The sequence below is a fragment of the Physcomitrium patens genome, chromosome 2 (assembly GCF_059467195.1).
Source record: "Physcomitrium patens ecotype Gransden chromosome 2, ASM5946719v1, whole genome shotgun sequence".
Taxonomy (NCBI): Eukaryota; Viridiplantae; Streptophyta; class Bryopsida; order Funariales; family Funariaceae; genus Physcomitrium; species Physcomitrium patens.
This window is the reverse complement of record NC_143411.1, coordinates 22,851,745-22,877,181: the sequence shown is the minus strand read 5'-3', so window position 1 is coordinate 22,877,181 and position 25,437 is coordinate 22,851,745. Positions and strand designations below refer to the sequence as shown.

Sequence of the window (25,437 nt, the reverse complement as noted above, 5' to 3'; positions counted from 1 at the left end):
ACACAAAATAGTTGTAAAAAATAATAGCCATAGATTAGAGGGGTGTAAACAATGGCTAGTATAAGATTCACACTGACACCTTTCTTTATAAATAGTGTTTAAACCAACAACACAATAGATCTCTGATACTATTTTTTTTGGTTATTTAAATTACAAAAGTCTTGGTTATCTCACAAGATAAGATAGAATACAAGAGATATTGAGACTAAAAGAAGTAAAAGTTATTTGTAAGAACAACTTATCATATAATAAATTTGAGATTTTTTTTTTAAAATCTATATTATACAAATCAACTAGAATATATGATTTCTAGAAGAATGCTATAACCAATAAAAATCAAATGTAAGTAACATTTGCATTTTTTCTTATCTTGAATATATACATATATTAAAATAATATAAAAAAAAACTTAACAATAAATCAATCAAAGGTCTTATGATGGTATATAATGTTCATCTTATTTTGAACTTCCTATAATTATAGATCATAAAGATATCACAACACCTTCAATACATGACTCAAATATTATTCACCAATATCCAAAGTAAAATTATAATTTATATATTTGGTTGAAACACCATTGTGTATTAACAATCAAAGAAATTACAAAGCCACTTACTTATGTTGAAGCTAGTTTTTATATTGGTATTAAAAACATGCATCTTGAAAAATTAAAATATCAATATATTCTTGTATCACTCAAAAAGACTAGAAAATCACTCAAAGATGATATAATATAAAAATAGAATGATTATTTATAAAGATATGAAAATTAAAAAAATCTTGAAATAAGATTAAGGATTAGAAGGCATTGACAGGAATAAAGAAGGTTTTACTCTTGCCTCCATATAAATTATCTAATTAAAAGCTATATGACAACATTCCATTATGTATCTAATTTGTAAGATACATGTCTTAATTTGCAAGGCAAGTTTTTTATATGCACGCCACATTATTTTTCATCTCTTTAATACCTAAAATATTCAAAAACTACAAAAAAATAGAATACTATCTTTTCTAAATCTTTTTTTTATAGATGTTTTATTCTTCATTTTAATTTTTATAGATATTGTTGATAAAAAGCATCAATCTTCTTTGTTGTCTTTGTAAGATTTTTTGCTAATTTCCATAAGCATTCACTAAAATCATATCTATGCCAATAAATAAGATATTATAACCTATTTTGGCAACACCTTAAATTAAAGACTTCTTCTATTATTAATTCTTAATTATTATTCACTTCTAGAAGAAAAAATGGTATTTTTCTTCTTTCCAAGATATTCACTATCTTATATGGTTCAAGAAGATATATATGGAATATAAGATAGATCTTCGTAGACTCCGATAGATATAAACAATAAGTAATTGGATTGATTTATTCATAAATAAAAAATGATCCAAGCTTATGATAATTTAGCTTATTACAAAGGTAGCAAGTCTTGATATTATAAAAAAATAATCATATCTTATTGCAAACCTGGAATTAAATTTGTTCCTTGTAATAGACATCCATAATTGTCATTTGTCATTCTTTTATCTTCAAATCTTCTTTTAATTATGCCTTCATTATTATATGTAGCTCAAATAAAAGATTTTTCCAAATCTTTTGTAAAAATATTATTTATTTTTATAAAGTCAAAAATATCAAATTATAGATGATAATCATAATTAGTACAAAAAAATATTTATTCAATAGAAGAATGTACTATATTATTATAAATAAACTCTACCAATGGCAAAAGAATTTTCCAATTATCTTATTAAAAGTTAATGGTAGACCTCAAATACTATTCTAAAACTTGATTTATTTTCTTTATTTGTCCATTGATTTGAAGATAAAAAGCCAATGATAATTTTATGTCCATCTTTAAAATATTAAAAATAATTGTCTAAAATCTTGATACAAATTAAATTTTCTTTTTCAATATAATATCCTAATGCAATCTATAATAGCAATAGATATTGTCATGAAGAGCTTATCTATTTTTTTACTTGTGATAGATTTTGTATATTGTACTAAATATGCTATCATGGTAAAATAATCCACTATCATGAATATAGAATCATAAGAAATTAAGAGTAGAAGATCCATAATAAAATCCATAGAAATAAAAGATTATGGTTGTTTTAAAATAGATAATGGGTGAAGAAGTCTATAAGATCAATGATAAAGAGATTTTAATTTTAAACAAACATCACATGATTATAAAAATTCTTTGACTACCTTTTACATTTAAGGCCATCAAAAATCTTTAGATATTAGTTCTAAAGTCTTGCTTTATCCAAAATGACAGACTATCAAAAAGTTCTGAGGAGCTTAAAAAACATGTAATTGTACTTTGTCTTCTAGAATATATAATCGCCCCTCAAAATAGAATAAATTATTCTTAAATTTAAAATTAAAAGTATCATAAGATTTAAAATAATTATTTTTAATATCATAAATAAGAAAATAAAAGAACACACTTAATTGAACTTGCTTGAAAAAAGTTGAATCAATAATCAATGTTGATTTAATTTCTTGAAGATGAAAATACTTTGACTTCAAGAAAATAATTCTTTTCTTATTCAAAGCTATATTTCCTTCTTTGAATGTAAGATAAAAATATCTAAAAAGAATATCTAATAAATCTTACTATTTTTTGAATTGATAAGTAATTTTAGTAAAAATATGCTTCAACGAGCTTAACAACAATTGAAAATATATATTATTCTAAAATACTTATAGTTCTTATAATCTATATAGATAGTAATTATACTAGAAGTACCTTTAAGATAATGATTCCATTTTAGAAATGAATCTACAATTGTAAGAAGTTTTTTATTGTGGATTTTGTAATTGATCTTAATTATTAAAAGTTTATTCAAATGGAAAGCTATTGGATAGAGCTTATCATTTATTTCTATTTTTTCAATATTTTATTTATAAAAAAATATAATATATCTATTTTTATAAAAAAATATCTTAAAAAAGTCTTTAAAATATAAGATTGGTATAAAAATAAATGTTGTCTTTAAAGCTTTAAAAGATGCATTAGCATCTTTGCTCTACTTAAGTTTGTCTTTGCATATGAGATATGTAAGAAGAGCCACAACTTAAAAAAAAATTGATGAAGATTTAATAATAATTGATAAATCTCAAAAAATATTATATATTTTTGATTATTTTTGAAATCTTCTAATCTATGATAGTTTGGACCTTCTTAAGATCTATTATAAAGCTATCTGTTGAAATAATGTATCTTAAGAAGTCAACTTGAGTAGTATAAAATATATATCTTTTCATCTTGGCATATAATCTTGTATCTCTCAATTTTATAATATATAAAAAATATAAATTTTATGCTCTTTTATGTTATTAGAATAGATTAAAATATCATCTAGATAAAAAAAAATTATCAAAAAACTCACAAAAAAATAACATTCATTACATTTTTAAAAGTAGTTGGTGCATTTATAAATCTAAAAGGTATAATATCATATTTGAAATGTCCATACTTGATTTAAAACACAACCTTCTATTCATCTCCTTTTTTGATGTGTATTATGTTGTATGCTCCTTGTAGATTTATTTTTGTATAGATCTTTGTTGAATTGAGTTAATCAAGAATTTCTAAAATTAAAGATAAAAGATACATATTATTAATAGTGATCTTTTTGAATCCTTAATAGTCCATATACATTCACAAAGATTTGTCTTTTTTCTTCATAAATAAGATAGGAGGTCATATTAGAGATTTAAAATGATATATGAAGTTTTTAGTCAAGGAGTATATTTCCATCTTAAAGATTGATAGAAAAATCATAAAGACAATGCTCTAGAAGATTTTTTTTTTTTTATTTAAAAATATCTTGATAATCTTAATATTAGCTTAGAATACCACTTAAAATATTTTTTCTATCATAAATAGGTGTGCCATATATAATAAAAGCTAATCCTTATTTTATAGCATGTATAAAAGCTCGTGCTTCTATTAATAAAGATTTGATTATATTAAACTTATAAATTTTTCCTTGACTAGTTGAATCTTAGATTAAATTACAAAAAAATCAAGGTTATAAAAAATCTAGTCTATTTAAAGGCTATATTTTTTTAATCACAATAATCTTAAAATAATTAGATTGAAAAAAAAAATCTAATGACATTAAATATTACTAAGCTATTATGATCTTTAATTTTTACATCTATAGGAATTATTTTATAGATAATATCTCCAAAGGACAACAAATGACTGTCTATAATTTCTATATGCATAGATTTGATTTTCTTGATTTTAGATATTTCATGTTTTTGATAAAATCCTTCTCTATAAAATATGCTAAGGTTCCTAAATCTAATAAGATACAAAAAATTATGATTTTTAGTCCTAAAAAAAATTCTAATATTAAACAAGATAAGGGATCTAAAACAAAAATGACCTTTACTAGATATTGCATAAGAATCCATCTATATGGTCTCCATTGTAGCTAGAGAAAGTTATTTTTGACACATTGTCTTCTTTGGCAACCATGCTTTTTATTTTGTAATTATATTGCTTCTTTGGACAATATTGAGTAGTGTACTTGGGTTCTCTACAATATAAGTAAAAACCTTCTTAACAATGTTGAATCTTTTCTTGCTCAATAAGAAGTTTAAAACATACCTTGTCAATTTTTATAGGCTTTGGTTTGAATAAATAAGCTTCCAAAAATTTAAACAGTGTGGCTATGACTTGACTTGTACTTCTTCAATCAAATCTTTTTTCTTGGTATCTTTTAAAAAGTCACATCTATAAATCAAAATTGAATAAAACTCTTAAGAAATTTAAAAGGATGCAACTTTAGATAGAGCTTCACTTATTGTAGAAACCTTTAAAACTTTGATCTTGTTCCATCAAATTTCTTTGGCATATTTATCCTTACCTCCTTTATACTTGTAGTAGCAAAGCTATTGAGATTTGATTATAAATTTGATCTACTTACTTTTGTCAATTGCAAAAATTTTTAGTGTAGTCTTTGAATTTTTATTTTTGATTTCTTCTATATCCATAGAAATAATACTTTTATGATTTACATTAGAAATATATGAGATTTTCATTCTAAAAGTATTAATAAGCCCATAAAAATCTATAATAGTTATAAATCTATTTTCACTTCTAAAAAGAGTACTATCCATTATTTTTCCTTCTATAGACAATTCAAAAAAATCTACAAGTTAAAATAGAAGAAAGTAATCCACAATGAAATAGGGCCAAACTATGTCAAAAAAATCCAAGACCCTTGTAATCCATAGCAATATAAAGCCTCATCTCAAAATAGGATAAAATAGACCAAAAAAAAACTAGATATAACTAAAAAAAATAGGATACAAAAGAAAAAATTGACCAAATAGAAATAGAAAAAAAAGAAAATTGAACAAAAAGATGTAAAACCAAACTTTACTAAGAGAAAGGATCCAAAATCATAACTAATGAGATGCCTCAAAAGGCCTTGGCTAATCCTATTTATATCTTATCCTACCACCTTGGACTTTCTAGAATGTTCTTAAGTAGTCGATCTCACCTAAATAATTTCTTTAAATTCTTTTTAGAATTTTTTACAATGGATCCTATCTAATCCACTAATATCATTCCAATTATAGAAACTTCTATGGTTCTAACTATTTATACAATTATCTTATCTATATCTTGTTACATACAATCTCTAATACCAAATAAAAATTTCTATAAAGAAGGATAATCATCTCTTTTTAAGAAAAAAATTATTATTTAAAAACTAAATGTTAGTTTAAAGGTAGATAATCCATAACCTTCAAAATAAAATAATTGAAATAGAGTAATCTATTCACTTCTAAAAACAAAACAAGAACAATAAATTAGTATTCTTGTCAAACTATTAAAGAGATGAATTTTAGAGAATTAAAAGATCAATATATTCTTGTGTTATTCAAAAAGATTAAAAAATCATTCAAAGATGGGATAGTATTAAATTAGAATGACTATTCTTAAAGATAAAAAGACTAAAAAGTCTTGAAATAAGATTAAAGACTAAAAGGCATTGACAAAAATAAAGAAAGCTTCATTCTTGTCTCAATATATACTATCTAATTAGTAGCTACGTAGCAATGTTCTATAGGACCTTTAACACATATCCAATTTGTAAGTCATGTATCTTAACTTGTAAGGTAAATTTTCTATATGAATGCTCCATTGTTAGCTTATACCACAAGTTATCTATATATATGATACATGGCTAATTTATTGGCTAAATTTATAACCTATCAATCAACTATAGATATATATAAATTCAAATATATATCTATAAAGCTTCTAAGAAGCTTTGCTACAAGACAATATCAAACCTATTTATATTCACTTTTTACTTTGTACTTCTTATCTAAATAAATATGAATGTATTTGATAGTTAGTTGATAAGTAGTCATGCAAAGCAAAAATGACTTTATTTTCAAAAATCAAACTTGGAGCATATTTAGTTTATTTTGAGACGAAATATCTATTATTGCAAAATAGATATATAATATCAAATAAAAAAGAGGTAGAAAGTCAATAACATTGAAAGCTTATTTAATAGCTAATGATTTTAAATAAATATATGACATAGATTATTTTCACACTTATGTTGTGGTTGTTTGATGGAATACTATATATTCAATCTTTGCATTAATGTCACGATATCATATTGTAAATGCTTACAGTATGTAAAAATTAGTTAGAACATATTATATGTTAATAAATCTAGATGTGTGTCAGAGTGGCTAGTAGATTAAATTAAAAGAAGTTGGTATAAAAAAATTTACTTTGTTTCTTTACTTCTTTTGATTTTGACATTAAAAAATATATATATAAGACCTAAATGTTTAGTATGAAGGCTTAGAAGAAGGTGGAAACCTAAGGATAAAAATCTAAACTAGTAGGAGGCTAATTGAGAGGGATGAAAGCAAGGCATGGTCGGATGAAGGCAAGGAATGGAGAACTTCATTCCTATTGGTCGAATATCATGTCCAATGGGCTTCAAGGAGGCTGCCCGAGGCCTTATTAGGGATTAGGGTTCTTCTTTCGAAGGCATTTGGAGATTACAAGCTAAGGTTGTAAAGTTTAGGGTTTGGGGTACAATTTGTATACAAAAATTAGAAGATTTGGAGTTAGGGTGATAAAGTTATAGCCGTTTGAAGTTAAGGTGTTTATTTAAGACATACTGTTATTCTTTTGAAAGTACGAGGAGTTTTACAATAGATTTTGAAGATCGGAAGATGCGAGTGGAACGGCAATTTCAAGGCCTACATCTTTCAAAAAAAAGTTATTGCTTTTGGAGTTCATATGGAGTTGTAAGGAGTTGAAGGCAGCGCTTCCAAATCAAAGGCAGTAAGTAAGCGGTTTTGTTTGTAGTAATGGTTGGAGCCATAACTTGAGTATTCGAATGAATTTTTGCCTCAAAATTTTGGAGAATGTAAATTTTTGTGTTAAAAAGCTATACATACAAATTTCGTGGCATTTGAGCTTATATTTTGTGAGATATGAAGAAAATTGCACACGGATGTATAAAGACAAGGGTTTGAAGCGGCTATTAGGGTTTTCAAGATATCTCAAGATCTGCAACAAATTTGCGGTTGAAATTTGTTGTAGAAGTTAATAAGAATACATCAGTACCGCATATAAAATTTGAATTTGTTTAGACGGTCGGATTAGGAGATATGAGGTGTTGAAGTTCAAAAAAATCTCTACATAAGAATAAACAAGGTTTTAGAAGATTTTATCATATTTTGGAAGTTGTGGGTTACTTGAGGATTGTGTAGTGGATGCAATTACTCAAAAGGAAAAAATTATATATAAACTTAGGGCTTCCCTTATTTTCAAGCTTGATTGAATAATTAGTGACAGCCAAAAGCCCAGTGTTTTCTTGAGGCAAACTCTCTCTACCCCGACTATGGACATATACATTTATCTCAATAGTTACTTATATGATTAAATAGAAGTAGGTAAATATAAAATAATTTCATAAAGTCTTCTATAAGAGCTTTCTAGAAGCTTTATAGATGCGGTTTTGACTTTAGATGTATTTGTAGGTTAGAAACTTGGCCAAAAAACTAACCATGTATTAGTAGCTTATGGAACAAGTTATTTTCATCTAGTAGCTTGTAGAACAAGCCAACTATATGGTGTATACATAGATAACTTGCCTTGCAAGATAAGACATGTGGCTAGCAAAGTCAACATATGTTGGAGGTCCTATAGGATATCGCCACGTAGCTCTTAGTTAGATAGTATATATGGAAGCAAGAGTGAAGCCTTCTTCACTATTGTCAACACCTTTCTAGTCTTAGTCTTATTTCAAGACTTTCTAGTCTTCTTGTTTTTGGCAATAGCCATTCTAGTTAATATTACATCATCTTTTGAGTGACTTTTTAGTTTTCTTTAGTAATAGAAGAATGTATTGAAGATTCTCTTTCTTCAAGATTCATATCCTTGATAGTTTGACAAGAGTGCTAACATATTATTTTTTTCTTGTTTTAGAAATGAGTGAATTATTCCACTTCAATTGTTATATTTTGAAGACTATGGACTATTCATCTTTAAACAAAAAATCTTATTTTCTAATACTGATCTTTTCTTTAAAGAGAGTGGATTATTTCTCTTTGTGGGATTTGTTTTTAGAGGTTGCGGATTATCCTCATCTAATTTAACTTTTGAATTCGTTTGAATTGTCTATGGAAGGAAAGATTATGGATGCTACTCTCAATGAAAGTGAGAATAGATTTGTAACTATAGCAGATCTTCATAAGCTTGTCAATACTCTAAGAGTGTAAATTTTATGTATTTCCAATGTGGATCATGAAAGTACTATTCCTACATTTATGGAAGAAGTTCAGAGTCTGCGGCAAGAAGTTGTGCAGTTGAAAGAAGCAAGTAAATGAATATCACAACCAAATCCAGAGAATTTTGCTTCTACAAGTATGACAAGGACAAGGATTAGTATGCTTGAGAAGTTTGATGGAACAAGATCAAAATTTCGAGGATTTTTGCAACAAGTCAAGCTCTATCTAAGGTTGCACCCTTTCCAATATCCTAATGGATTTACCCAAGTCAGATTTATAGGCGCACTACTATCAGGAAGTGCTCTCAATTGGTTTGTACTTTTAATGGAAAAGATTCACGACTCCTTTACAATTTGAATTCATTTCTAAAAGTGTTTATGGCCACATTTGGAAAAAGTGATTGTGAACGAGTAGCAAAGACTAAGCTTTTATCCTTACAGCAAGGATCACGATCAACTACTATATATGCTGCTAATTTCCAAAATCTTGCTTGCAACATGGACTGGAACGACAAAACACTTATTAACCAATTTTGATATGGGTTGAAGGATAGCATCAAAGATTTGTTATTAACAATACCGAAAGTAAAATCTTTGAAATAATTTATTATTCAAGTCATTCCATGCGACAATTATTTATTTGAAAGGCATCAAAAATGAAGATTTGATTGAAGAAGAATAAGTCAAGTAATTACAACAGCTCACAAGTTTTCTAAAACATATTTTTCAAAGCCAAAACCAATGCAAATCAATATGATACATTTTAAACCTCTCACAAAGTAGGAAAAGACTCGACGTCGCCAAGAAAGGTTGTGTTTTCATAGTAAAGAAGCTAAGAAAACTACTCAACATTGTCCAAAGAAGCAACACAATTATAAAATGAAGAGCACAATTACCAAAGAAGATAATGTGTCGAAAAATGAGTTTCTTCAGCTACAATAGGGACCATGCAGCTAGAATCATATGCAACACCTAATAAAGGTTCTATCTTCTCCTCAGATCCCTCACCTTATTTTATAATAGAAGTATATTTATGACCTAATAATCACAAAGTCTTTGTCTTATTAGATTCAAGAGCCTCAGCATGTTTTATAGATAAAGATTTTGCCAAAAATCAAAAAATACCTTTAGTGAAGAAAGTTAAATCCGTACATATAGAAATCATAGATAGTCATTCGTTGTCTTCCAAAAACGTTACCTATGAAACTATTCCTTTAGATGTAGCAATTAAATATCATAACAACTTAATAATATTTAATGTAATAAAATCTCCCTCTAATCTAATTATTTTAGGATTATCATGGCTAGAAAAATATAACCCTCAAATAGATTGGATTTCTCGTAACCTTAACTTTCTTAATACTATAATCTAAGATCATATTAGTAAAGTAGAAGTATGTAAGTCCAGTATGTCCAAATCTTTACTAGTACGTACAAAAGCTTTCATGCATGCTGCAAAAGAAGGATCATCTTTTGTTATATATGCTACATCCATTTCTAATGGTAAAACAATGTTGAGTGGTATTCCTAACCAATATCAAGAATTTCAAGATGTTTTTGAAAAAAAGAATGCAGATATTCTCTCCAAGCATTGACCTTATGATTGTTCAATTGATTTGCAAGAAAGAGTTCAACTACCATTTTGACCAATCTATAGCTTATTGCAGAATGAGTTGGCTGCATTAAAGGAGTACATTGATGAGAATTTGGCTGAGAACTTCATATGCCATTCTAAATCTCCAGCTGGGGCTCTTATCTTATTTGTGAAGAAGAAAGATGGATCTCTGTGAATGTGTGTAGATTATCTAGGACTCAACAAGATCACCATCAAAAATAGATATTCTTTGCCATTGATTTCAGGACTTCTTAACCAACTCAATGAAGCAAAGATTTATACCAAAATAGATCTACGAAGAGCATACAACTTAATTCGTATCAAAGAAAGAGATGAATGGAAGACTGCTTTTCGAACTAGGTATGGACATTTTGAATATAATGTCATACCTTTTGGACTCATGAATGCACTGGCCGCTTTTCAACATCTTATGAATGATGTTTTTTATGAGTTTTTAGATGATTTTGTTGTTTTCTATTTAGACGACATTCTAATCTACTCTAAGAACACAGAAGAACATGAACTTTATATTTGTCACGTGTTATAGAAACTTAGAGATGCAAGATTATATGCCAAGTTGAAAAAGTGTATATTCTTCACTATTCAAGTTGACTTTTTAGGATACATCATTTCCAACAAAGGCCTTATGATGGATGCCAAAAAGGTTCAAACTATCATAGATTGAAAGATTCCCAGAATAGTATGACATGTGCAATGCTTTTTGGACTTTGCTAATTATTATCAAATCTTTATCAAGAATTTTTTTCAAGTTGTAGCTCCACTTACACATTTGACTTATAAAGACAAACTTGAGTGGAATAAAGAAGCAAAAGCATTATTTGATGCTTTAAACAAGGAGTTTATTTTTACACCAATCTTATATTGCATTGACTTTTTCAAGGTATTTTTTATTGAAATAGATGCATCAAATTTTGCTATAGGTGCTGTGTTATCATAAATGGAAATAAAAGACAAACTCCATCCAATAGCTTTCCATTTGAAGAAATATTCAACAACTAAGATTAATTATGAGATTCATGAAAAAGAGCTCTTTGTAATCGTAGATTCATTTCAAGAATGTCATCATTATCTAGAAGGCACCTCAAGTCCAGTTACCATATATATAGACCATAAGAACCTTGAGTATTTCATATCAATACGTATCTTGAATCATTGTCAAGCCCGTTGGAGCATATCTTTATCTAGATTCAATTTCAAGATCACTTATTAACCTGAAAAATAAGAAGGTCTATCAAAAGCTCTTTCTAGATGTTTTTATCTTGCACCAAAAGAAGAAGATGCATCTTTTGATCAATAAAGATCAATTCTCTTGAAGCCCAAGTATTTTCATCTTCGAGCTATAAAATCAACATTGACTATTGATTCAACATTTGTGAAGTAAATTCAATCAAGCATGTCTTTTGATCCTCTTGTTAAGGATATCAAGGATACTTCTTTTAAGTCTCATGATACTTCCAAGTTTGAATTCAAGAATAATCTATTATATTTCGAAGGACACCTATATGTTCCAAAAGGTGAAGCTTGATTATGTGTTCTTCAAGCTCATCATGACTTTCCAGCAACACGACATTTTGGGTACAATAAAACTTTGAAATTAATATCCAGAGATTTTTGGTAGCTACAAATATGGAAGGCAGTCAAAGATTTTGTATAAACTTGTGATGTTTGTTCAAGATCAAAAATTCCTCGTCATTGACCTTACAGACTTCTTCAACCATTATCTATTCTAGAACAACTATGGTCTTCTGTTTCTATGGATTTTATCATGGATCTTCCAATCTTAGGTTCTTATAACTCTATATTTATGATAGTAGATCATTTTACCAAGATGGCACATTTTGTACCATGTACAAAATCTATCAGAAGTGAAGAAACAACTAAGCTTTTCATTGACAATATCTATCACTATTATAGATTACTAGAGGATATTATATAGGATAGGAGGACTCAATTTGTATTAAGATTTTGGAGAACCCTATTCAAGATTCTAAAGGTGGATATAAAGCTTTTTTTAGCTTTTCATCCTCAAACTGATAGACAAACAGAACGGGTAAATCAAGTTCTAGAGTAATATTTGAGATGTACCATCAACTATCATCAAGATAATTGGACAACTCTTTTACCATTGATAGAGTTTGCATATAATAATTTGGTACATTCTTCCACTCAACAAACACGTTTCTTTACCAATTATGGTTATCATTCACATCTTGATACCTTTCACTTTTCAAAAGTTGATAATATTGTGGTGAAAGATTTAGCAAATCGCTTGTCAAAGCTACATACAATAATGAAGATACAATTAAAGGAAGCTCAAGAACGACAAAAGACTAAGGCGGATGCCTATTGCAAAGAGCAACCACAATATAATATGGGTGACAAGGTATGGTTATTTTGTCGTAATATTAAGACTATTCGTCTTTGTAATAAATTAGATTATTGTAGGCTACGACCTTTTCCTATTTGTCAACAATCGAGATGAAGATCTCCAAGAATGACATGTCCTTCCTCGAATAGATGGCGAGATATAACGTGTTTGATATCACAACCTTGGAAGAGACTCTTGTTGTTTAGTGATTTTATTAGATGTAGAAACAATTCCTGAAGGTGTTTCAAATGTTTTATTTGAAGGAAGTTACAAAGGCCTCAACAATGATCAAATAACATGGTAGTCTTCTTGCCCTAGTATGGGACATTATAGATGGTTGAGAGGACCTATCAACAATCTTTGAAGAAAGCAAAGATTGTAGTATGTAGCAAATATAATTTGTCACATCTTGGACTTCTTCAACATATGAAGACTACTCTTCATGGAATTCGTCTCTAGAAGGGAGGGTAATATCACAGACATATATATTTACATCAATAGTTATTTATATGATTAAGTAGAAGTAAGTAAATATAGAATAATTTCATAAAGTCTTCTATAAGAGCTTCTTAGAAGCTTCATAGACATGATTTTGACTTTAGATGTGTTTGTAGATTAGAAATTTGGCCAAAAAGCTAACCATGTATTTGTAGCTTGTGGAATAAGTTATCTTCATGTAGTAGCTTGTGGAACAAGCCAACTATGTGGTGTATACATAGATAACTTGCCTTGCAAAATAAGACATGTGGCTAGCAAAGTCAATACATGTTAGAGGTCCAATAGGACATCGCCACGTAGCTCTTAGTTAGATAGTATATATGGAGGCAAGAGTAAAGCCTTCTTCATTGTTATCAACACCTTTCTAGTCTTAGTCTTATTTTAAGACTTTCTAATCTTCTTGTTTTTGGCAATAGCCATTCTAGTTAATATTATATCACCTTTTGAGTGACTTTTTAGTTTTCTTTAGTGATAGAAGAGTGTATTGAAGATTCTCTTTCTTCAAGATTCATATCCTTGGCAATTAATCATACAAAAGCATTGGAAACTGAATCAACTCGTCATCAAGAATATTTTTTTTAATGAAAATATTGAATAAGAAGTACACATGCAGATACTTACTGGATTTAAAGAATTAGGCTCAAAGAAAAGAAGTGTAAACTCAAGAAGGTTTTCTATGGCCTAAAACAAGCTTTGTATGCTTGATATGAATATATTGACTCATAGTTTTATATCATCAATTTCAACCAAAGTACCTCTAATTTGAATCTCTACCTCTTAATTATAAATAATAAATCATTAATGGTTTTTTTTCTATGTTGATGATTTTATTGTTAATGGAAACAATCAACTTGGAATTTAGAAGCTTATCACTTGCTTCTTCATTACTTTTGACATGATAGAGCTTGAGAAAGCAATAATATACCTTGAAACTAAATTTTTTTGCAATCATACTAGGATTTATCTATATCAGTACATATACATACAAAAATTATTAACCAAATTCAATATACTATATTAGAAGCCTATAAATATACTTATTTATATTAATACAAAACTATGAGAATTTATGGAAGAGATAGGTACAAACTAAAGACAATATCAATTTCTAATTGGAGGATTACTATACCATGCACTCATCTCTAAAGTTGATATCAGCTTTGTTATAAGTTGCTTACATTGTTTTCTACAAAATCCACAACAACTTCATCCAAGTGTTGCCAAATAAGTGTTAAGATATCTCAAAGAGACCTCTAACTACAATATCCACTTTCCATCTACAAGCACAACAATCTTAGTAATATATATTAATGCTGACTATAATCAATGCCTAGATATTAAAAGACCAATCTCAAAAATACTACATGAGCTTGGAGATGCACCTATTAATTGGTCAAGTAAATGCCATCCAATTGTGGTTCTTTCTACCACCAAAGTTTAATAGCAAGTACTCAAAGCTGAATACCAAGCACTCATCAAGGCTGCAAAAGATGTCATCCACCTACAGCAAGTATTACAAAAACACATCTGCGATATGGAATCAACCTACATTTTCAGTGACAACCAAAGTTGTATTAAACTTGTAGATAACCCAATTCTTCATGCTCAAACAAAGCATATAGAAATTCAAGACCACTTTAGTAGAGAATAAAGTCAAAACATTGATATTACAGCTGACTATATACCCACACTACAACCTTTGCAACTAACTACATGCATATTGTTATCAGAACTAAATCTGTTCAACAACTCATCAAGCCATTCACAGGTGCAGGGTAGGATCCAATCACATGAACGCTGAATCAAAGTAACAAGTAACCAGATCCCTAACAAAATAATCTCCCACTACTCCAAGTCAGAAGAAGAACAAACGCAACAGACAAAAATTGTCTTAAGTCTTAGATGTAGAATCAAGAAATTATTCACAAAAGTAATCAAGATTATACCACGTTCAAATGTTGCGTCTGCAGCCTAACTTCAGACGCTGATCTAGTCGATAATGGCCTGCACCTCAACATAGCTACTCGATAAAATCTGTCTCATGGACTACAGAGCGAGAGGGAATTTAAATATAACACACTGCTATGGCATATGACATCAGCAACACTTATTCCGTCAGCCTGCCAACTCACTTTAGATAACAAAACAACACAAGTAGCAGTGTCGTTCTATCGCCATACTTAAAATAACAATTTGATATAGGCTAAATAGGATTCAATGTGTAATTTATGATGGATTCAATACAATGTTGCTTTACATTAACAAATAATCCAATCACAATAAGTAAAGAATTATTCTCTATACAATCTTCAATATTACTATTATTATAACTAAAGATAAATTTATAATTATTAGAAGAAACAAAGATATATTCTAATCTTCCGCCAACTGTGGACGTACTTCAGTTTTCCTTTTGGTCGCGCATCTCGCATCCATCCCTCATTGTCGGCGTGCAAAAGACGCTGCGATCCCCCAGGATACAATATTGAAGGCTCTTGCGGCACTGAATCTTTCCCTAAGTTGGAGACTACGGGTGCAGATTTGGACCAGACTGTGCCTGATCATATCACCGCCCACACAAGCTGCGAGGCCCACAGCAGCTGTATACTCCAGTTCCTAGCACTCCTCGCAAACGTCATGGCTCAATTCATCGCCGTCTTCTCTCCTGACTGTCAATTTAGCTAAGTAGGTTGTTTCCAAACCCTTCGTAGTTAAATTCTGAGCGGGCCCACCTCGGCCTCGAAGTCCTAACTGGCATAAAGTCGGAACCTCCACATACCACGATCGAAGTATCTGGAGGCCCTGAAAGTCACTTTCCTTACCTACCACACAAACCCCAAAGAATATGATTTTTCAGTTAGTTCACATTCACGTGAATCTAATATTAGTTTTAAGAAGCTAAAAGCACAAGTTACAGTGGTATTACAGTTAAAGACATCTCGTAATACCACTTGTCAAATTGCGAAACTTGAACAATATGTCCTAGAACAAAACGTGATCTCCAAACATTACCGAAAAGCCTTCATAGGTAAGTGTTGATATATCTGCAGTTCTGCGGTGTTTGCGACGATTAACCTTAATCGACGTTTGGCATCGATTAACCTTTAAGGCAGGTCAGGTGCATAGTGGAACCAAGTGGGTTGGTTTGCTTCATGGCGGGAGAGCTGGATACCAGGATTGGAAGCCGGATACATTGAAAATAGAGCAGTATCTCTTTTTGAAAATTTTGGCATGACACCTTCAAAATGAAGGTTAAACCGAAGGCGATGACTGAATTTAACCGTATCATGATCTTACGGTTTGGAGTGGGTGAGACAAATGTGTTCGACAGTCACGGCGGACACGGCCGATTCAGACTGCAGGTCCTCAACTGTACGGTCTATGCTTACAACTTTTAGGACGAGAAAACAGAATCGGCACTTCCTCGGTGTCCTTATTAGTTTATCTTATCTCCATTCCCTACATGGGTCAATAACATTCCCTAGACCAGGCTGTTTACGGGCAGCTTACCTCCAAGCTCGGTCTCCATGCCATCCACCACTGGGTTGTCGGGTTCCTAGGTCCAACTAGCAAGATCAGCCACGGCGGGACTCTACAAAACAAGGAGATCCCATGATCACCTGCCCAGTGTGAAAGATGCAGTGCTGTAAGTGTTTCTCTGCACATTGAAAATTGACGACGACAGATGGATGCGGGATGACCAAAAGCTAAATTTTAGCCTCTCCATAAGGACGGTGTGTGGGTGATTCTGCGCACGACGACCTGGACGAGATGCGACCTGGTTTGATCGTGCTAAAAGTTATCAAATCGGCTCCTTTCTTGGGCACAGCTGATGTAGTGGTATCATAGTACCCTCCCACAGTACTGACCGGGGTCGATTCCCCGGCTGCAAAGATTTTGCGGAGCTGCTCTGCGAGAAGGTTGCAGTTGTGCTAGTCTGAGAGGTGATTCACCTTTCCGCTACATCAGCTCTATTTTCCTTCAGAGGGGTGTGAGACACGTCGCCAACTACTACGGCGTCCATGTTAAACTCTCGGAAGTGCATAGGTGATCCGTTTCAGCCTGATCTGGCAGACACATAGATATGCAGTGAGTGATCGGAGCCAGACGTAAGGCACGCAAACCCAATTCCTGTTAACACTGGTTGTACAAGTTGAATACTGCGGTTGACTTCAAACACTCTAAATAGCCTTAAAAAAATTGAAGCTGTTCTCATGTTATGACAACAGAGGAACTACTATGACTGATCAAATCGGAAAGCAAAAGAAACTAGTGATGTAGAGGCTGGCACATGCTTCCGACTGCACCAAGTGCGAAGACACTCCAGCGATTGCACAAAAACAAAAACCATGAAGGTTTAGTGAACAAGTTGAAGCTGTTCTCATGTTATGACAACAAAGTTGAACAGTATGCTTAGGTTCAACCAAGTACAATTACTCTTACAGCAACCTGAGATAGGAAGAAGAGGCAATTCACGAAAGAAGTTCGTAAGCGATGACTTGTATAACCGAATAAGGTTCTGCTGCTTTCTTTGATCAGCCTCATTATGCAAGCGGAATCTTAAAATGAGAGAGAGGGATTGAGAGTTAGCAAAAAAATTAAAGGTATAAAAGGTGTTGTCTGACTCTGAGGTCAGGGGCACTGGCCGCGGAGGGGAGCAAAACCCAAGAAATTTTGGCGAAAAAATTGAGGACATTCAAGTCGAAAAACCTAAAGAAAAGCTCTACTCCAAAATCAAAAATGGAATCAAGCGACCCAAAGAAGGAGAAACAGCAGCTAGACGAGGCCAGTGATGAAAAGCTGATGAGAGTGAGGAGCGTGGAAGGCGACATTGAGGGAAGTGCAAGGGGGATGCACAGAAGAAAAGGAAGCATTAGCATCACTTCCGGGAGCAGATCATGAACCACCTAAATCCCACGTTTCTTCAAAACCCCTAACCTCATCAGATGCTTGCAGCTTCTCATTGTACACAATTGCCAACATAAATCAAGACCCAACCCCCCACCCACCTTGAGGCAGACCCGTAATGCCGCTCCAGAGCGATCCGGGAGTAGATCAACCCGGCATGAACTCCTCGCTACCATGTTACGGACACAAACTTCATTCCCGGAGTGCCTTTCAGAAGACTTTTCCAAAAACATCAGAGACAATACAATATTGCTCTACATTCAAAAATCGCATACCAAGGTTTCATTTTGGGACATAGAGTCTCTCAACTCTATAGAAAGTTGATGTTTACAACTGCAATGCAATCCAACTCATTGTGACTATAAAAGCACAAGGTGGTAAAGTTCTTCTATCAATGCAACAAGTATGCTAATACAACAAATAAGGATACAAATGAAAACTCAAGATACACAAAAAAATGGAATCAAAGAAACAAGTGGTTCTTGTTTATCATTTATTTTGTTGTATTGAAAAAAAATATTACTATCTTACATTGGAACCATTATCTTTCTTAAGAGAATAGGAAAGATGTTTCTTATAAGTTGTTGTAGCTTGAATGTTTATATGACTATTTTGTAATGTTCAATTTTAGATATGATGTTTTTCTTTTTCTTTTTCTTTTTTCTTTTCTTTTCTTTTCTTTCATACATGTAGCTTTAAAATTAGAAGATTATATATATATATATATATATATATATAATTTTTGTGAATAGGACATAATGCTAATTTTTTATATTTTATACGTTGTACTTATTAATTTTGTTTAATATTATAAAGATTTATAGACATGTTAACATTTAAGATGACAATATGTAATGGTAAATACCTAAGTAGACTTGTGTGAATTTTTTTATTATGTTTTAAATAAATTAGATCTCTAAGTTATTATTGTTTAATATTAATATGAAAAATATAATTTTATATAAATATATCTTTTTTTACTTTCAATTGAAGAATATTTAATTTCAGCATAGTATTTTGTACTATGAAATAAAAAATTTATATAGTGTTTTAATTTAATTTTATATGATATCTTTTATGCTAAGCATTATTAGGTATTCTTAAATAATTTAAAAAAAATTAAAGACAATCTCAAAACCATGTAGATTTTTTTTCTTTGTACATGAATTGTCTTATAAGATTAAGAAAGTATTATATGTACCTAAGATTTATTTCTTTGGTTTGAATTTCATTTTTTTCTTAAATCAAAAAATCTATAGTTCAAATAAGATTTTTTGATTTTATTTATTTTTATTTCTCTATTTGACTATTTATGTTATAAAAAAAATTGAGTGCTTTTTTCTTAAACACTAAATTATATTATTTTAAAAAAATATACACTTTTATATAACAATATCTTCACAAAAATTTCCAAAAATTGATTTCTTTTTAAACAATGTAACCTTCATCTGTTTGATTATAAAACACATATTGTTTTTCTTTTGACACTGTCTTGTAACAACTTTTAACTCTTGGAGATTTTTTCATTTTTTGAAGAAGAATATTAAGTAGATACAACCAAAAGCATTATCCATTGCAGGCCAATATTAGATGCTTGGCGTATATTGCAACCATAAAAATGGCACCGCCATATAAGTATCTCACTGAGCTTCGAGAAGCTAGACTGGAAGAGTCCAGGTGAGGACAAATTCCCAGAGTTCTACACCTACTCTGTACAAAGAGACTGACTGCACTGAAAGCATTGTGAGACTCCAATTCCATTTCTACACTCAAGCTTCACTTGCTTCATACGAAGTCTCTGAATATCCTAAGAACTCTTTCTGCAAGTATTCCAACTGTCCTATGTCTAAAATGAAAGATAAAGCTTGTGAAAGCTTTCACAACAAGACTGTGATGAGAGAGGGAGAGAGATCAGAGAAAACAGCAACGTATTTTATTCATGGGCCTGGTGGGAAGTTTGCTGTCATTCGAAGATGCTCTAGAACTCTCACAAGTCCGTGATAGTTCACAGCCTTAAGTCCCCGGCGGAACCCATTTCCGTAGATGGGAGACGTGTCGTTGGCAATTTGGTGGAGGTAGAATTTTCCTAGACGCTCTTGAGCAGGGCTGGTTGCATTTGTTGAGGTTCTGTTCTGGGATCTCTTGAGCTCTGCTGATAGCCATATGTGCGACATGACTTGACAGATGCCCTCCTCCACTTCCGGGGACATATGAGGAAACCCTCCTGAAAACAACAAAAGAATCCGCCAATAATTCAACAAGAGAAAATAAATGAAGCTTAAAATAATAAAGGTGAACATTAGGGTTTACGTAGTAGGCAGGTAGGGATGCTCTGCAAAGACATGTGCATGAGCCTCGGCAAGTACCACACCTGTCAAACGTAGCCATGCGTGCATAAGCTCGTGAGCTAAGATTGCACCTGTGAGCAACCTGCAAAAACCAATTTCAGAGCTAATTAGCATGATTGCTGTCATAGAATCGGTTTTGAGCTTTTCTGCAAAATTCTTATGTAGGTATCTGGAAATTCGCCAAAGGTTTTATAGAATGCAGGGTAAGAAATCGTCTTTCTGAAGTTCTGGATTACGATGGAGGTCTAACCCTTCATGTTCCTGCGTTTCGTTACCTGGGGAGGCCGTAGAGAACAAGGATGGCAGTGACCTCACAATGGCGGCGGAGTTGTCTTGGCTCAGTCCACAAACTCCAAGGACCTCTGGAGAAAACTGGTTTCCCTCCAAACACCTGATTACAAGTTACAGACATAACCGGGTCATGAGAACATCAAAATAACTGATCGTAGTCGCGCTCGACTAAACGTGAGGAGAACGATCCTATGGTGCACTATTCCAGACAAGGTGGCAGAATTTGCTGAGCATATCTTTTTAAGGAAAATATTGAGAGAAGCATTAAGTTAACTATGCCACGTCGCAAGTATGTATAATGTAACAAGTGGAAAAGTGTGCGAGACTAACCGTTGTGATAGTTTGCTCTTCTGAAAGGCAAAGGCCTCGTGTCTCCGACGTCATGTGCATTCCCTACAAATGAAATTCATCACATATATGAAAGTGGGTAATTATGTTTTCTCACCTCATTCACAGATATCCTTAACGCAGTCAGGTTTATAAAGGGTAAAGGAGGACATGGAGTTCATACCTCTTTCTCGCCTTCTCGTGCATCATTGAGGGCACTGCGCTCAACTAAGAGCATAGGAACTTCCTGATCTATCATCATCCCCACGTTCTTGTAGAATTTTAGTATCTCCCGATACAAGGGTTGGCATTCCTTGGTGTCAAAGACCGCAGTTTCTAAGCACTCTAAACAGAGCTTGCGTCCATCCGCTAAGGGTACATACTGCTCATCATGGGTCTGCAGTCGCCAGGAAATTTGCTCAGTGTCAACCATTCAGTACAGTTTCCATGAGTGCGCTAATACGATTTCGAGAATTATCTGATTAGAGTTAGTATTATTAGAAACAACATGAAAAGTATTAAGAGCATTCGGTGTTTGTGGGAGGTGCTCTACCTCGACGCGGTCACAACTACAGCAGCGTGGCGTACCATCCGCCTCGTGTTTGGGACAATATTTTTGATTCCAAAATGGATGCGATCGATACTCTATCAACCCAGCTGCATTTGTGGGAATCTGCAAATGTCACGTGATTTTCTGTCAGAAACTGCCGCAGACTTATGAAGGAAATGATGCAAACTAAACATGCTGATACATGACAATTAAGCACTTCAATTGTGCGAAGAACTTATCTCAATAGTTCTAATCAATTAGAAGGATAGGATGACTCACAAATTGGAGACAAACTTCGCACTTAGGGTGAAACAACTCCTTGTAACAGTCTCGATGATAGGGTTCACCTTCTTGGACGGAAAACTGTAGTCAGAACAAAATAATCGCACGTTCAAAGAACAGAACCATGATGCATACTATTCCTGTACTGCAACTGCTTCGAAGATCCATAGCACCTACTGCTTTTTGTAAGGTAAATTTGAATAACAATTGTAGCAGAGTCAATACCTCGCGTTCTGCAATAGGTCTGCTGCACAATTTGCAAGCAAAACAGCTGGGATGCCAATTCTTCCCCAAGCAGCTTAAGAAACGCCCATATCCAAGGGGTTTCTTGCACCCAGCACAAGGGTTCGTCCTGTTTGGACTGCAAGTAGCAACACAACATTATCACAAGATTCCAGCGAAATCTACTCAGATGAATTGGACAACTTGGAGAGCTCCATGTCCAGGCACAACAAGGAGAGAATCTGTAGCAGCCTAAGATGAGGCTAGAACACTGAAGCTAAGTAGATGTGAAAACGAAGCAGTGAAGGATGAACAGATGCGAACTTTTGCACTATAGGGCGGAAGCCAGGGGGCTTAGCGGGAATTTTCCGAGGTGCACTCTGCTCGAGATAAATACTCTCCTGCAAAGCTCTGGCTAGGCTCTCATCATCCTCCGTGTTCGGCACATCTCTGCTTCTTCTTCTTCCTGACAATTTTACGAAACCCAAAGGACAATGTTCATTAGCCACTTGGCTGTTACAAAGACCAAGCATCTGTGCCATGGTCATGGAAGTAATGAGGTCACATTTGTATCGTTTTAAGTCATCCAGCGTACTAGTCGACATCCAACAACGTAATTAGAAATTTTTATGAAAAAACCACCCTAATGAAGGAATTGGTGCACTACTCACGATCTTCTTCTTCAGAGAGAGACAGCGCAATGGCGAGGTTGGTGGCCTCTATACTCTCGGCATCGATCTGCGGATAGGAGACTCTTTCGTTGTGATAAGTACGGGTGTCATTGGTGTTGGGCGGTGACTGTGCCACAATCTCATATGGCGAGCTGTCGTTGGAATATGAGGGCTCGTCATAGGAGTTTAGTGGTATGTTGTAGCTATATAATGGTATGTCGCTAGGGTATGATGGCTGGCTGCTGTTACTGTCAGAGGGTTTCTCCTCCACATTCGAAGCCCATTCTTCTCGCCTTGGTTCCTGCCACCATTATGCTTTATTCTTAATTAAGTAATTTGACAAAATTCGTGGTTTCTGCGTTTGATCTAACTGCATGAGCGGTTTATATACTTTCTGCTCACGTTCTTGGCAACTTTGTGAGAATCGATTTCGAAACCATCTTACCGAGAAGATACTGGGGCCTTGCCAGCCTTCATAGCTCCGATGGGGTACATTTGAGTACTGGGTATACGCATCGCCTTCGCGGTAGTGATAAGTAGATGATCCAGGAGTATCGAAGAGTCTGCCGAGCCACGCCATTTGGGCAAAGGAATTCACTCTAGTGGATTGGAAGATATGTCTGCCAATAAAAATTTAAAAGATAAAATTAAAACGATTAAGAAGAATGAATCTGAACTTCGGACTAAAGCATCAATTTTACCGAGCAAAGAGTATTCACAAAAATCATTCAACAAGCTCTGAGCTAACGATCCCCACTCCAGGAGAAGCGTAACCATGCGTTAATTGTACTCGGCAACTTCTCCATCGACTTTTGCAATTCTACGCTTTGGTTGACATGCAGACACGATACCTCGGGCTAACCGGGGATAGTAGAATTCACAAATGTCTGGAAAATGATCGAAAGGAGCAGTCCCAGAGCTGAGTGACGCAGGTGGAAGCCAAACTAGCAAATCGATAAAGCTAAACCCACCTCCCTGCCCAAACCGAAATCTGTTTCGAGGCGGACCCAACAGGGAATAAACTCTATTATGTAAAATCTTCGACCGAGCAGCCGAAACAAACTAGATAATCATGGGAAAAGATTAACGCCCAATAAATTGCTCACTAGCATGACGATCTAACACAATCACGACCGCTCAATAAGTCTAAGAATACAAAATCCTTTTCAAGACAACCAAAACACACATGGTTTCTCTCAAATCAAAATCATCGAAACTAACCGGCGAAACTAAAATACCCAATCGTTCTGCATGTGCTTGCATCCTCAGAAGAACCACCACAACGTACAGCAGCTTACCACCAACCAAAGATTTGTCACAAGCGATGGTTCACGAGCCGTCGTCCCAGCCACGGCGATGGACAGCGTAAAATTGGAGTGTTCTAGATGGTGAAAAGAGAGTAAAATGAAGAGACTCTAAGAGCTAATGTAGGCTAGACGGTGGCACATTACCATATTTTTCGCCTGGTCCTTCCAATCGTACTATGATTCACGAATTTGATGAGATCTTTGAACTAACCAGAACATTTTCCGTTGGTGTGGCAACCAAATTCGATAACAAGTACGATGTTCAACTGGATAATAGTATAATACATTCATCGAGGGTATTTTGGCACTCAGGCGATGATCGAGGTATCGTCAGCCTGGTTGAAGGTTGTAGTGTTTCGAGACAACCTAGAAATATGGGGTCATAAGTGACGAATGTTTCGGCGTCAGGTTTGAATATGATTATCAAGTGATTGTCATTTAACTGTAGCAGAAGATCTGTAAACTATGAGAGGATATGCCAGAGGCCATGAAGTTCAGGGCTTTTTTCCTACGTATGTGGTGCACTTTGGCTTCGAAACTCGCGGTCTGGGAGTCACAAGATTGTTTCTCAATCCTGGTGCAGAAGCTGAGAAACGAACATCCCCGTGAAAATCTAGAAGCTTCTTTAACCACGAGCAACTTTCACCACCATCACCAGGTCCAAGCAACGAAAGGTCCCACGGGTCTACACGATCGTCCGGGATTGGGTTCTAGCCACCCAAGTTTGAGAACATGGTTCAACCGTCCCACCGCAACAGCAATTGTTTAAACATAAGTGATGAATAGATAAAGCTCCCGCATACATGTTTGCATCCTGTCACTCACTCAGAAAGGGTTTTTCACCACCCCTCTACAGTTGACCCAGGTGCTGCTCTCTGATAGGACTTCGAACCCTGCAAATGCGGCATGCCTGTCGTGACTCTTGACCGAGTATTGGGATTCATGCCATGTACACAAAAACTTGTTTTTCCCCACTTCAGTATAACGCATGATTTTCCACGCTCCACCATATCACAGGTTGTAATGCATCAACTGCCGTGATTGTCAAACCCGCCTGGGATATCCCTTCAAGCAAAAGCGCCGATGATCAAGCACTGGAATCGCTAATGAGGCCCGCTTTCTAGTCGTCCTTCGCCCTGATTCTATCCCTTGAGAACCTGGCACTTTTCCCGACAGATTCATTTTCCTCTAAGCCCCACCACCACCCTTCTCACATCA

The 25,437-nt window shown here is 33.4% G+C and overlaps 1 protein-coding gene and 1 long non-coding RNA gene across 6 annotated transcripts; both read right to left on the bottom strand.

Moving 5' to 3' along the window:
• Window positions 1-15,523: 15,523 nt before the first annotated feature.
• Window positions 15,524-18,662, bottom strand: LOC112274571 (uncharacterized). Its single transcript, XR_002967468.3, has 3 exons — window positions 18,323-18,662; window positions 16,326-17,380; window positions 15,524-16,135 (listed from the first exon to the last, which is right to left on the bottom strand). It is a non-coding gene; the product is annotated as an uncharacterized LOC112274571 (long non-coding RNA).
• A 1,107-nt stretch (window positions 18,663-19,769) lies between these two features.
• Window positions 19,770-24,594, bottom strand: LOC112294173 (LIM domain-containing protein HDR3). Of its 5 annotated transcripts, none has more exons than XM_024544419.3 (12): window positions 24,364-24,594; window positions 23,358-23,532; window positions 22,913-23,213; window positions 22,566-22,707; window positions 22,245-22,380; window positions 22,017-22,100; window positions 21,741-21,860; window positions 21,372-21,584; window positions 21,191-21,253; window positions 20,845-20,960; window positions 20,593-20,651; window positions 19,770-20,445 (listed from the first exon to the last, which is right to left on the bottom strand). In XM_024544419.3, the coding sequence occupies exons 2-12, from the start codon at window positions 23,490-23,492 to the stop codon at window positions 20,159-20,161; spliced, it is 1,656 nt and encodes a 551-aa protein (XP_024400187.1). In that variant the 5' UTR covers window positions 23,493-23,532; window positions 24,364-24,594; the 3' UTR covers window positions 19,770-20,158. The 5 variants fall into 5 exon arrangements, with proteins under 5 accessions (XP_024400187.1, XP_024400164.1, XP_024400178.1 ...); XM_024544396.3 differs by having other exon boundaries at window positions 24,211-24,385; XM_024544410.3 differs by lacking the exon at window positions 24,364-24,594 and adding an exon at window positions 24,134-24,302.
• Between the last annotated feature and the right edge of the window lie 843 nt (window positions 24,595-25,437).